This window comes from Cavia porcellus, unplaced genomic scaffold (assembly GCF_034190915.1).
Source record: "Cavia porcellus strain 051 isolate PalLab524CR breed Dunkin Hartley unplaced genomic scaffold, mCavPor4.1 scaffold_2, whole genome shotgun sequence".
NCBI lineage: Eukaryota > Metazoa > Chordata > Mammalia > Rodentia > Caviidae > Cavia > Cavia porcellus.
This window is the reverse complement of record NW_026947485.1, coordinates 76861697-76874919: the sequence shown is the minus strand read 5'-3', so window position 1 is coordinate 76874919 and position 13223 is coordinate 76861697. Positions and strand designations below refer to the sequence as shown.

At 56.5% G+C, this 13223-nt stretch overlaps 1 protein-coding gene and 1 long non-coding RNA gene across 2 annotated transcripts; one reads left to right on the top strand and one right to left on the bottom strand.

Annotated features, from left to right (window-relative positions):
• Positions 1–41: 41 nt before the first annotated feature.
• Positions 42–6943, bottom strand: Nfkb2 (nuclear factor kappa B subunit 2). The gene is made up of 22 exons (XM_013158223.3): positions 6687–6943; positions 5598–5689; positions 5264–5345; positions 5111–5151; positions 4761–4859; positions 4530–4681; positions 4178–4284; positions 3935–4093; positions 3552–3656; positions 3380–3465; positions 3169–3307; positions 2927–3055; positions 2516–2825; positions 2169–2283; positions 1867–2080; positions 1574–1743; positions 1385–1487; positions 1126–1277; positions 951–1020; positions 616–788; positions 379–490; positions 42–287 (listed from the first exon to the last, which is right to left on the bottom strand). The coding sequence occupies exons 2-22, from the start codon at positions 5616–5618 to the stop codon at positions 163–165; spliced, it is 2664 nt and encodes an 887-aa protein (XP_013013677.2). The 5' UTR covers positions 5619–5689; positions 6687–6943; the 3' UTR covers positions 42–162.
• LOC134475193 (uncharacterized) lies at positions 5971–9211 on the top strand. Its single transcript, XR_010046199.1, has 2 exons — positions 5971–6230; positions 8672–9211. It is a non-coding gene; the product is annotated as an uncharacterized LOC134475193 (long non-coding RNA).
• The last annotated feature ends 4012 nt before the right edge of the window (positions 9212–13223 follow it).

The following is a 13223-nucleotide window of genomic DNA, read 5'->3' as shown; positions in this document are numbered from 1 at the left end:
AGAGTCACAGTATGGGTGGCCATAAGTGGTTGAAGGTCCTCCCCTTTCAAAGAATCCTTTATTTGCCCCAGCCGAGATGTGGGCTGTGGGTGTTAAATAAAATTTGTAGCGGGTGGGGATGCTGTACAGAGGGTCCAGGAGGAGGCTGGTGGTGGGCACAGCTCAGTGCACCTGAGGCTGAGGGTGCCCATGGCAGAGGCCCCCGGGGGGCTCAGGGAGTGGGCCCAGTGTCTCTGCCTCCTGTTCCACGGACTGGCTGCCATAGGCACTGTCTTCCTTCACTTCAGCTGGAGGGGACACAAGAAAGGCACGAGGAGCGTCAAGACTTAGGCCTCCCACCCTCTGGCCCTGGCCCACCTTCCAGGGTGCCTCATGTACCTGTACTGGGCAGTTTGTCTCTGGTCTCTGGACCTCTCAGCAGTTTCACCCCCTCATCTAGACCCATGGCAGACAGTGCATCCAGCAGACCTGCCAGGTCCCCACCAGCCAGCTGAGAAGGGAGAGGTGGAGGCCTAAGTAGTGGGTCGGAGTGAGGAGTTGGGAGCCCAGGGGCCTAGGCTTGGGCGTAGGCTAGGCAGCTGGGGGCCAGGTTAGGGTGTGGTCCACGTGCCCCACCTTGTAGCTGCGCAGGAGGCTGCCACTGGGTGAGGGGGTCTTCCGATACGTGTCCACCAGACTGCGTAAGCCCAGTCGCTCAGCCAGCTCTGCCCAGCTGCCCTGAGCTTCTGGCCCATCTAGCAGCTGCTCCAGGTTTTGTAGGGTGGTCTCACCCAGGGACAGCCCTGGCCCTGGGGATATACACAGGTATGAGTTGCCTCCAGAAGGGGCAGAGACACAAACACCTGGCCACTGCCCCCTGGTGACCTGAGAGACAAAGCCACTGGGGCAGAGAATGGGCCTCTGAAGAAGACCTCTGTGAGGAGAGGTCAGGGCTTTGGGTGAGGCCTCACCTGCAGGGCTGGGTGGGATGTTCGGGGGCTCCGAGGAGGTCTGAGCAGCATTAAGCAGCAAGGTCTTCACCTGCAGAGGCAGCTCTGCTCATCTCCCCTGCCAGTCCACATCACACACTGGATTCCACCCCCACCCCTGGAGGTGCCGGGGGCTTCCTGTGCCAGGTCACCTCACCTTAGTGCTCCGAGTGAGATCAAGTGGTGTGTGGCCCTGGAAGCTGCCTCTGGCATCCCTCTCAGGACCCTCAGAATCCGAGTCACTCCCAGAGGTGGGGGGTGAAGACAATGGGCACAGGGGCTCCTCATTCTCTGCGTGGATGTCAGCCCCTGGGGGCAGGGCAGTGGGCCCCATATTAGGGCCTGAATGGTAGGGGACCGGAGTGGTACTCCTTTACCCTGTGCCCTGCCCGAGTGTCTATACACATGAGACTGACCAGCCTTCAGGAGGAGGCGGGTGAGGGTTGGGGAACCCAGTCCAGCTGCCAGGTGTAGGGGTGTGTTTCCAGCAAAGGTTCGGGCATTCACATTGGCATGCAGCTGTGGGGTGCAAGGCAAAGCCGGTAAGCACAGCTTGAATTCCTCACAGCCCTCGGCCACTCCCCTTCCACCATCCTCTTTCCCACCTTGGTAACTAGGTGGGTGACCAACCCCAGCTCCTCCATCTCTGTGGCCAGATGCAGGGCTGTGCGGCCACCCTGTCGCTCGGCAGCCTCCACATCAGCACCACTATCCACCAGCAGGTCCAGGCACTCAGGGCTCCGGGCACGAACTGCTAGGTGCACTGGGTACAGTCCTAGAGGCACAGGACATATAGCCTGCCACTGTGGCCCCACACAGCCTGATGGGGTCCACCTTCTCACTTCAGGTCCACATAGTGGCCGTCCCCACACTGGGGTCCCAGGAGGCAGGTTCTTACCCTCAAAGTCTGGCATGTGCAACAGCTGGGGCATAGCTGGAGCCCCACTCTGCAGCAGTACACGAAGTAGATCTGGGGCCCCCACACCCGCCCGCAGCGCTAGGTGCATGGCCGAGTCTCCATGCCGGTCCAGGAGAGCTGGGTCCGCCCCCACCTGCAGTAGGAAGCTCACCACCCCAGTCTGTCCAGTGATCACCGCCAGGTGCAAGGGCGTCTGGGGAGGCAGGCATATGAGTTCTCCACTCCAGCTCACATTTACCTACCTTCCAATCCCTCCCTCTGGTGAGGCCCCCCCCCCCGACCTGCTGCAGGTGATTGGTGAGGTTGGCGACACCCAGGTGCTGCACATGGTAGATGATGTGGGCTATCTGCTCAATGACCGCCGTTTGCCCGTGGATGATGGCCAGATGCAGGGGTCTGGATTGGGGAGGAGACCGACTTGATGAGCCCAACTGTTCACAGCCTCCGCGGTCCTGGGAACCTAGAACGCCTCTAGGGGCACCACTGGACCAGAACACTTCCCCGTCTCTCTGCAGGCTCCATGCCTTTCCCGGCTGGCAAAGCCCACGTCCGGAGGGTGGAGGGCGGCCTTGAGCCCAGGCACATCCCCCTCCCCGACCTCGCACTCTCCCCAAGCGATCCGGCCTACGTGTCCCCGTTCTCGTCCCGCGCCGTCAGCAGGTGGCGCTGTCCCGCGAGCAGCGCGCGGGGATCGGCCGTGACGCCGTAGTCCAGCAGCGCGCGCGCTTCGCGCCTCGCCAGGCCCAGCAGGCGCGCGCTGTAGTCCCGCTTGGGCTCGGGCTCGGGCTGCGGGGTCCCCGAGGGCGCGCTCGTGCCCGCTGCCCCGTCGTCCGCCATCTGCGCGCCGCCCCCGCCGCCGGGGTAGCAGCCCGTCGGGGCCGCGCCTGACGCGTAGTGGCCGTAGGCCAGGGAGGAGGGGAAGAAGCCGAGGCCGCCACCTGTGGGTGCAGGCCGCGCGCTCACTGGGCTTTCCACAGCACCGCGCTCCCACCGCCCGCGCGGGACCTCCGCAGCCCTCCCCAGCCCCCGCGCCCCTCACCGCCTCCTCCGGCTCCTCCGTAGCCCCCAGCTGAGCCCCCGGAGCCTCCGCCCATGTGGGAGCCGCCCCCGAAGGGCTGGGAGAAGGTGGGCAAGGCCTTTCTCCGTTTCCGCTGTACCTCCTCCTTGTCTGGGGCAGGGAGAAGCGGATTTCAGCACAGAATGCGCGTGTCAGCACCAGAATGCTAGGGTCCTACCCCAGGGCTCACCCGGGGAGCCCTCAGATCCCAGCCCAGGCGTCACCTTCCACCAGAGGGTAGTAGGTGAACTGTTTGGAGTCGGACACGTCTCCTCCACGCTTGCGTTTCAGCTGCAGGAATACTGTCACTGGCCGCTCGATCTTCATTTTGTGATAGGGGGGTGTCCGGAACACGATGGCATACTGTGGGGACACACGGGATGTCAGGGAGGCCTCTGCTGAGTTCAGTCCCAGCCCAGCTGGGCCCCTCAGTACCTGCTTATGAACATCTGTAGGAGAGAAGTCCCCAAAGGCCTGCCACCCATTCTCATCGTCCTCGTAGAACCGAACTTCGATGTCGTCTGTAGTCAGAAGTGGAGCTTGGCCACACCTCACCTGGAGCTGCCCTGGACCCCGGGCTTGTTCCCAGCCTGGGCTCCAGCCTTACCTTTCTGCACCTTGTCACAAAGTAGGTAAACTTCATCTCCACCCCGCACAGAACCTGCTGTCTTGTCCATTCGAGAAATCTTCAGGTTTGAAGCACCTGGAGACTCTGTGGGGTGTGAGATGGGTTAGCTGAGGCGATACACTGCATGGACGGAGCCAGGGGCCTCGCTGTTGTCATCTCAGCCCAGGAAGTGTGGGAGCACTAGTGTCCTCCTCTGCCGAGGACAGAAGCAACACTTCAGGGGAGAAGCAACTTGCTCAAGGCCACAGCATGTCATGGGGCAGGACCAGGGTCAAACCCAGGCCCATCTGATCCCACAGCTTAAGGACTCCCCTGGAGTTTCTTCTGGACCCCGGCCTGGCCCCCGGGTGTCAGATACGCACTGCTGTCATGGATGGGCTGGGAGATAACTGGCTTCAGGGGCAGGGAGAAGGAGCCGTCGCTGGCCCGGAGGAAGGCAGAGAAGCGCAGCCGCACAATGCTGAGGTCCATCACCTTTTTCAGCTCCTTGGCCTCCTGCTCCAGCTCTCGCCGCTCGGCCTCTGGGAATGCAGTGGACCGTGAACCCCAGGCTGCTCCTCTGCTTGGCCTTCCCCGAGCACCTCCCTGATGCCTCTCCTAGGTACCTGTAAGGCCCTGGGGCCTGGAGCGGAGCCGCTGCCTTTGCAGTTTCTGTATCATAATCTCCATCATGTTCTTCTTGGTGACGTGCAGGACGCCCAGGTTGTTGAACCTGGAAGGGGAGGAGTCAGAGGCCAGTCCCCTTGCAGCCCTTTCCTCCTGAGGCTGCCTCTCTGCTGCCAGCCCCAGCCCAGCCCTACTTCCTCAAGGAAGCTGTTCTAGTTTATTATATGTGGCCCTGAGCCTCTAAGCCCACCTGAGCCTCTGCCAGAAGGGCAGCACACAGGGGAAGGCTGGGCCTGGAACTGGCAAGCAGTGAGGGGACATCCCAGTGGGGCCAGGGTTAGGGACACCTACTGGGCAGTCATGTCCTTGGGGCCCACAGACACAGCACAGACCCCCAGCTCGGAGCACTGCTTCCCTACAAGGCTGTGGGCGTGAGCACGTGGCGGGTCACTGTGTGTCACCAGGTCCACCTCAATCTTGGCGGGTCCCTCGTAGTTACAGATCTGAGAGGGGCGGGGGCTGTCAGTGGTGGCTCTGGCCATGCTGAACCCTGGCCCATTCTCCAGCCCTACCTTGGCTCACCTTGACAGTAGGATAGGTCTTCCTGCCCTTCTCACTGGAGGCGCCTGGCAGGCCTCCATGGGAGGGGCCTTCACAGCCATACCGAAATCTGAAGCCTCGCTGAAGGTCCAGGGTAGAGTGACATTGTGATCAGGAGGGACTACCCAAGGCAGCCACACTGCTGGCTGGCAGGGACCACAGTGACTAAGAGCATCTTTCCTAAACCACAGCTGCCCCACTGTGACCAGCAACAACCGGCCAATGACAGTGGTCTGCTTGGTGCTAACCCCAAGCCCCTAGGCCACAGCTGCAAGGATACCACTGGCCCCCAGAGCTGAAGCTGTGCCACACTGCCCCTCTGGCTTACTCACCTGCTTAGGCTGTTCCACAATCACCAGGTAGGGACCATCAGCTGCAGATAGAGGAGGTGTGCTGAGCCAGGATCTTCTAGCCCATTCTCCCACAGAAGGCACAGGCTCTCCCTCTGCCCTCCAGAGCAAGGGGAGGCTGGAGCACTTACTCACCTGTCTCTAGGGCTGGCTCCTTGGGCTCCACAATGGAGGGGCTGAATTTGAAATCGTCATATTCGGGGAGGCCATCCAGGGCCTGGTGTGGAGACAGGGTGGGGGCTGACCCTGAGCCACCCGGGGAGCACTCAGATCATTCCCACTCCTCCCTAGGCCCCTGAGAATGCTCCTTCGCGAAGGAGTTTGCAGACAGATGGGCAAAGAGGTAGGCTTCAGGCTTTGGGACGTCTGGGGAAGTACAGGTGTGAGGGAGGCAGGGGGCTTTGGCAGACAGACAGACAGACAGACACAGGGGCACCCGCCATCGTCAGGGCCAGGCAGCGTGACTCACTGGGTCGTAGCAACTGTCCATGTCTCTTGAGTTAGGCCCGGCTCTGGCGGCTTCAGCCCTGGTTCTGTTTCCTAGAGTTTTAGGGCACCGGCCTATAGTGAGGAAGAGCGGCACGGGATGCGGGATAGATCAGGACAGGGCAGGAGGGGGGGGGGTGCCCCGATTTGGGGGAGGGTCCGATCTCCTCCAGCCACCAGTCCGGGTGTGGCGGGAGAGATCCGGCGGAGCTGGGCCGGGCCGGGGAAGGGGCAGAAAGTTAGAGCAGTTTAGGAAAGTCCCGAAAATACCAGGGGGAGGCGGGGCCGGAGGGACGGGCCTGGAAGTGACGCCATCGGCCCCGCCTCTGAGGTAGGAGGGGCAGGGGTTCCGCAGCTAGACCAGCAGGCGGGCGGAGGAGGGGCGGAGGGGCCGGGAGTCCCGAGCCAAGGACGCCCCCGGCGGGAGGGACAAGGCAGGCGGCCGGGGTGTCCTGCGCGGCCCGAGAGGCTCAGAGTCCGGGACCGGGCCGCCTCTCGCCCTCTCCGCCGGTTGGAGCAATCTTGGGATTTTCTGCCAAGAGGGAGGCCAAGGCTGATTCACCTCCGGGGCTTTTGGGGGGACATTCCTGCAGTCGGAAAGCCGCCTCTTCGAACGGTCCGTAGGCGGGAGGCGCTTTCCAGTGCGGGGCCTGGGGGTTCTGTTCCTTAGCCCATTGGGGAGGTAGGGGGGTGAGGGGGAAGGGGTCTGCTGTTCAGACCAGGCTCTCAGCTGCCTGAACTCGGAAGCCGAAGGAGGGGAGGTGGAGGCCTGCAGCTTTGTGCAATATTCGAGTCTCCCTCACTAGTGTACAGTCCCTTCCCTGTGGTTCAGGGCAGATGTGTTCCGGTCCCCGTGCTCCCATGCATGCTGTGTGTGCGTGGTGTCAATATGTGTGTGCAAATAAGCGTGTCTAGAGAGGTGAGTTCCAGAGCTTGGTGCTGACAGTGTAAGTCGGCGCTGGACAGGCACAGGTGAGCCCTCCGAGCTGTGCGTGGAGGATGTGTTCACCGCTAGTGCACGAGTGAACACATCTGCCCGCGCACACGCCGGCGCAAGTACAGGTGTACTTACGGTTCGCGTGGTTTTAACAAGTGTCGGTGTTACGTGGCCGTGCGCCGCTTTTCAGATGTGCGCGTCCGCTGCTCTCTAGCTTGGCGCTTGGACCCGCACACAGCTTTGCCTACCCTTCGTGGCGGCCACTCGGGGGTCTAGGCCGGCCTCTCACCGTGTGGCGCCGCGGTTCCGGCTTCTTGCCCGATCCGCCACGGACCGAAGCTGCTCCTCGCCAGCAGCCGGGGCTCTGGCGGGGAAAGCCCCTTTTCCGGCCCCGAGAGGGGGGAATTCCCGTGACGTTTCCGTGCGTCACACTTCATGCTGTTTCTTATTGGCTGAAAGTCTAATTCTGGACTCAAGCTGCCAACCAGGAGTGGCCCAGACACGCCCCTCCGAGGGCGTGGTCCGCTGTGTTGGGACCTAGGGCACTGTCGGGCCTTGTACTCCGCGGATGCTGAAGCGGAGTGGGGAGGCTAGTTCCCTACTGGTCGGCAGACGAGGGCCACTCCCCTCCGGAGTCCGGGTCCCTTCGATCTCCCAGGCTGGCGCAGGCCGGTGGGGCGTCCCCGCAGCTTCTCGCCCCCAGCTGCACCTGACGCCTGGCTGCCTCTGAAGCTGGAGAACCCCGGGGGGAAGCCAGCGAGTCCCAACCCGCTGTTCCCCGCCCCAATCGGCCTCGCTGCTCGGAAGGGTTGCGGGAAGAGGAAGTAGCTCTTTCGGTCAAGTCCATAGGCGCCATCTGGCGGCCTTAGGGACCCAGGGGCCCTGTCTGTTCCTGCTATGTCTCAGGCCTCGTTGGTCTGCCACAGAGGCCAAGGATATTAAACTTGAAAAGACGTCTGAAGTCTAAATACAAGATTCTTCCAAGCAGGGCATGGCCCCTCGTCTTCTCAGCTTACATTCTATTTCTTCTATTTTTAGGCAGGGGCTCACTGTGTCCTTCAGACTGGCCTGGAACTCATTAATGTAACTCAGGCTGGCCTTGAATTCGGGCCTTCAGACTGCTGGGATTACAAGCATGTGCCACCAAACCAGGCGCCCCTTTTTCTTTTATCGGTACCGGGGATCGAACTCACGACCCTTTGCTTGCAAAGCAGGCACTTAAGCCGCTGAGCTAAATCTCCAGACCCCTGGTGCCCTTTTCTTATGAATGCAGTTACAGTCCTGCACTGGCACTAAAGGGGACTATTATGGCTCTTTATTTGAGCTCTGCCTGTCCTTCCCTTCCTCTGAATATTGACAGTAAATATAAGGGTAGAGTTCAAATCACTTTATAGCATAGAATGGCCTCCAACTCGCAGTGATCCTCCTGCCTCAGCCTCTCAAGTGCTGGGATTACAGGCATGTGCCACCACATCCAGTTTATTAGGATACCTTAGTATAAATTCTTATTTTTCCTCCCAACAACTCTGAGATATAATCACAGATTGAATACCCCTTTACCCTTTGCTCGCGTCAAAGCACACCTGTAATCCCAGCACTTGGGAGGTTGAGACATGAAGGTCAATGCAAGTGCACAGCCAGCCTGAACTCCATAACAAAACTTGTTTCAAAATAAACAGTAAAAGAGTGGAAGTGCTTCAGGTTTTTGGAGTTGTTTGGATTTTGGAGCATTTGCGTAGACTATGTAGGTTGAAAGTTTCTAATTTGAAAATCTGAAAATATCCAAAATCTGAAACTGCATTAATTTTTTGTTTTTGAGAAAGGGTCTCAAGATGCAGTTCAGGCTGGCCTTGAACTCAGTGTGTAACCCAGACTGGTCTCAAACGCACAGCAATCCTCCTGCCTCAGTCTCCCGCATGCTAGGATTACAGGGGTGTGCTACCACTCCTGACACCTTCAAGTATCATGACATGCTGCCGAACAATTTTCTGAAATCAAGTGTTTTGTCTATTACATTTCCTTGAAAAACAGCTTTTTGGTTCTTCTGTTAGATAGAATAAGCTTAGTTTGTTCCAACTTAGTGACCTGTGGTAGTTACTGCTGGTTATCTTTTCCCACAGCTACAGCCTGAAGGTGGCACAGTCTTTTCCAGGTGCCACAAAATTGCTGAAGCACCCACAGGATGTGAGCTACTTTTTACCCCATCTGGAACTGAGGATTGAACCTAGGGTATTTGCATTGATCTACATGTCCAGTCGCTTTATCACTACTTTTTGGAGACAGAATCTTACTAAATTGCTGAGGCTGGGGTTGAATTTGCAATACTGCTGCCTCAGCCTACCAAGGTACTAGGATTACAGGTATGTGCCACTACACCTGGCTGGATTTGAACTGTTGGGGCGAGGGCTATGGCTCAGTGGTAGAGTGCTTGCCCAGGATGCACAAGGCCCTGAGTTCAACTCGCTGCAACATACACTGTTATGGTTTGTGTCTAGATGTTTCCCCAGAGCCTCCTGCAGTCTCAGGTGAAGCTTTTTAGAGGTGGCTGAATCTAGGAGCAAGCCCGCAATGCTGGGATTGGCTCACAGTGCTATGCTAGGATTAAAGGTGTGAGGGCTATCCCTAAGGGCAAAGAGTCTGAATAAAATATAAGAGAAGGAGGGCTTGTGTGTTTGTTGCTGGTCACTTTAGCTCACTTGCTGCCTTTTGCCTGCCCTGTTTTGCCTTTATTGTTTCTCTGTGATGTTCCACATCACTCTGCCTTGGAGACAGCTGATTATGAACCAAAACCTCCACAAACTGTAAGCTAAATAGAACCTTTTCTCCTTTAATTTTGGATGTCAGATATTTTGTCCCAGTAAGAGAAAAAATAAGACACAGCCTGAGGTATAATTCATCTGAGGATTGAGAAAAGTTCTAGGAAATTTCACATAGATGGAATGTGGGAGAATGGCACAGAGAGCCCTGTGCTTCTGTTAGCACAGACTCTTCCCAATCTGAGGTAGCCTGGATATTTCACTTTATTCTGAACAGCAGAATGGCAGAGTATCTCTCTGACCTCGTTTATCTGGGCTTCAGAAACTTCACTGTTTTTTGTTTCACTAATTCTCAGTGAAAGCATCAACTTTGACTCTGCCTGGACCTTAAAATTTCTCTACTGCCAGTAAACAAAGAAGACCTATGCTACAAGTGAATGTCTCTGTTTGCTGACAAAAGTCAAAGGCAGATGTCAGTGGTCCTGAGTGCTTCTGAGAAACATGAAGTAGGCCAGAGCATAGGGCGACAAGGGTTTTCCAGCTAGTTCAGGAAGGTCCTTTCTGTAGAGGTGACAACTGAACAGTGACTTGAGCGAAGTGAGAGAGAGAGAGCGAGCCATGTCATATCTGGAGGAAGAGCATGCTGGTAGACTCATGTGAGCAGTTGTGCACACAGCAATAAGGGGCAGATGGAACAAAGCCAGGGTTTTGGATGTGTCCTGAGTGAGGTGGTGACCACTGGAAGGGGCAGGATGGAGCGGAAGTGCTGTGTGATTTAGGAGGGTGCAGTGGGCTGCTGCATGGACAGCAATGGTGCTGCATGCAGGACAGGGAGGGCCACCAGCAGTCTCATAGATGGTGGCTTGGAATTGGATGGCAGGGGGTGAGAATGACAGGTATTCACATCCTGGGTAGATTTATAATAGAAGCATGAGGACTTGCTGAGGCTTAGATGCGGTATGACAAAAGACAGGAAGCTTTTGGAATAAAAACCTGGGGAGTTGTCCTACAGCGCTATGGGGTAAGAGGGGAGGAGCAGATTTAAAGCAGGATGTCCAGCACTTTTGCTTTAATGTGTTACGTTTGAGAAACCTCTAAGTCAGGAAGGGCATCTGGTAAGTCTGGAGGAGGGGTCAAGGCTGGTACATAGAGCAGGGAAGTGGGTGTGCCGGTGGACATGGTCTGGCATTTGGGTTTTTGTCAGGAGATGTTACCCAGTGAGTGTAGAGCAATGACCTGAGAATGGAGGGACTGAGCCCAGGGTGTCCTGGGAGATGAGGGAGCCACAAAGGGTATTAAAACGGGCAGCTTGGCATGGTAGTCACACTATACCCCAGCACTCAGGAGGCTGAGGCAAAAGGACCACAGGATTGAGCCCAACCTGGACAATTTAGTGACTCAGAAAGAACATGTTTCAAAACTAAATAAAAATAAAAATAAAAAAGTCTGGAGTGTAGCTTAGTGTGAAGGTCTTGGGCTCAATCCCCAGTGCCAAAACAAAACTAGGCATGATCACCAGACGTGGTGCTGTGCACCTATGATCCCAGCACTGGAGACTGAGGCAGGAGTTTGAGGCCAGCTTGGGCTACCAAGTGAGCTCAAGGCCACCCTGGACTGCATGGAGAGACCCTGTCTCAAAAAAGAGAAAGATTTGATCTCCGGTGCCGATAAAAAGGAAAAAGAAAAAGAAAAAGAAAAAAAAAAAAAAAGAGAAAGAAAGGAAAAGGAAAAGGCACCATCAGTGAGATGGAGGAGAACCAAGAGAATACTAGCATCTCAGGAGCAGAGAGAAGGTGGGGAGGGAATCACTGGTAGGCAGTTGACTGAGCCACAGTGAAAGCCCAGCTGTGAGAACTGCATGTGCTCTTTTCTGCAGCGCTGGTGTGGGCATGAGTGCTCCCACTGCCACTTGGTCTATGATTTGCCCTGCCTAGACTCATCTGTGTGCAGTGAAGTCACCTGTCCTTGGCCTGGGGATCTCCAGGGTTCACGGGTTCCCATTAAACTCTGCTCATGGGGTGACAGCCTGTTTCTTCCACTGCTTAGCCTTACATTTCCCCTGAGAAACTAGTGAAAATCTGTTTGATTCCAGAGGGTTTCTACTGCCACAGCTATTGATCTATTTTTTGTTTTTGAGACAAGGTGTCAACATTGTAGTTCAGGCTGACCTTGAATTCACTGTGTAGTCCAGGCTGGCCTCAAACTCACAGCGATCCTCCTGCTTCAGACTCCTGAGTGTTGGGATTACAAGTGTGCACCACCATGCCCAGTGGGACTTTCTGAAATCTGCTCTCCTGGATTCTAGTGGGAATCTCATTAGGAGCAGCATTTCCCTCAAGATTTTGTCACTTCCATATCACAAGACAGTCTTCCTTGTTGGTTATAAGAAAGGCCCAAGGGGCCAGGGACAGTGCTCGATGGCGGAGTGCTTAACCTGAGTGCGCACTCAAGGCCCTGGTTTATTTTATTTTATTTTATTTTTTTTGAGACTGGATCTTGCTATGCATATCAGGCTGACTTGAACTCACTATGTAGCCCAGGCTGGCCTCGGATTGGATCGATCTTCTTGCCTCAGCCTCCTGAGTACTGGGATTACAGGTATGCACTGCTATGCCTGGCAAGGGCCTGGGTTTGACACCCTAGAACTAAAAGAAAAAAAAAAGAATATAACTGAGGCCTGAGTGCTGCTTTCCTGTCAAGGAGAGACAGTGCTGTCAGCAGCCTGGCACTGTGTGGCTGCTCTGTAATGGAACCAGCCTCCTGGTGAGCACTTGCGGCCCAGCGTGGTGTTAGCTTATTCTCTGCTTCTTTCCTAATCTGAGACAAACTGAGGGACAAGAAGTCGTCACTGTCCAGCTGTTGAACAGGGCGTCTCTGCTCGCATTCACGGAGCCCCAGCCCTCCTCCTTTCCCCAGGGCCAGATCAGGCTTCAGTTAGTTGGAAATAAGGCCTGGTCCTGGCCCAGGAGAGGAAGACGGACCTTCGCAGGTGTTGTCTGCATTCCCCACAGCGGGCAGTTCTCCTTCTGAGGTGCCCTTTCCACAGGTCAGTGAGGCAAACCCAACTCCCAGTGGGGGAAGTGTGAAGCCAAAGGACAATGAGACCAGCTGGTCACACTACAGGCCCTACTCTCCTCTTCCTGCAGAAGGGGCGGGCAGCACTATGCAGGAAGCGAAGGTCAGCTGCCTCTCTTGAGGAAGCATAATGGGCAGTGTTCTGCAGGCCAGGTATGGTGGTGCATCGCTCCTGAGGAGGCTGAGGCAGGACAAGCCTCCAGAGACCCCAGCAAGAACAAGGGCAGCCTGGGCAACTTAGTGAGATCGTGTCTCAAAATAACAAATAAAAAGGGCCTGAGATATAGCTCAGTGGTAGAGTACTTGCATAACTTGTGCGGAACCTTGAGCACATTCCCCAGTCCCAAGCAAAAACAACAAAAAAAAGCAATTTGAATCCTACTGTGGCATCTTGTCCCCAAGGGCCTGTGCTGCCTGCATTCCCACCATGCTGAGGGCAAGGTGGGGGAGAGAGGGAGCTGCCCATGCCTCTGAGGCGGTGGGTGGTGTGAGCAGGAGGCAGGTTGGCATGAGAACAGCAGCCTAAAACACAGGCTCCAGATGTGGGCAAGGGGCCCTTCCACTCCTCAGCCCCCAAGTACAGTGCTTTCAGGACTCAGAGGGAGCCTTTGTAGGTAGCTGCTCTGGCACACCTCTGCTGAGGGGCACCATCGCAGCAGTGGGAGGGCTGGTCACAGTGCTGGGGGGATCCTTATCCCAGATCTGGCCCCTTCTTGCTGGTTGGGGGCCAGGTGGACTCAGCTGCATTTTACTTGTTTAACTGTGAGCCAAGCCCCGGAGACCCCAGCAGTGTGGTGCCCTGAACTACAAGCTCTAGAAGGAAAGCAGGGAGGAAAGGGAG

Bases quoted from the DNA above. Each gene is read 5' to 3' on its own strand.
- Nfkb2 (XM_013158223.3), bottom strand. From the start codon at position 5,618: ATGGACAGTTGCTACGACCCA. The intron at 1,488-1,573 runs GTGGGAAAGAGG...TGCACCCCACAG, and splicing joins TCACCCACCTAGTTACCAAG to CTGCATGCCAATGTGAATGC. The intron at 491-615 runs GTGGGGCACGTG...CTCCCTTCTCAG, and splicing joins GCCTCCTGCGCAGCTACAAG to CTGGCTGGTGGGGACCTGGC.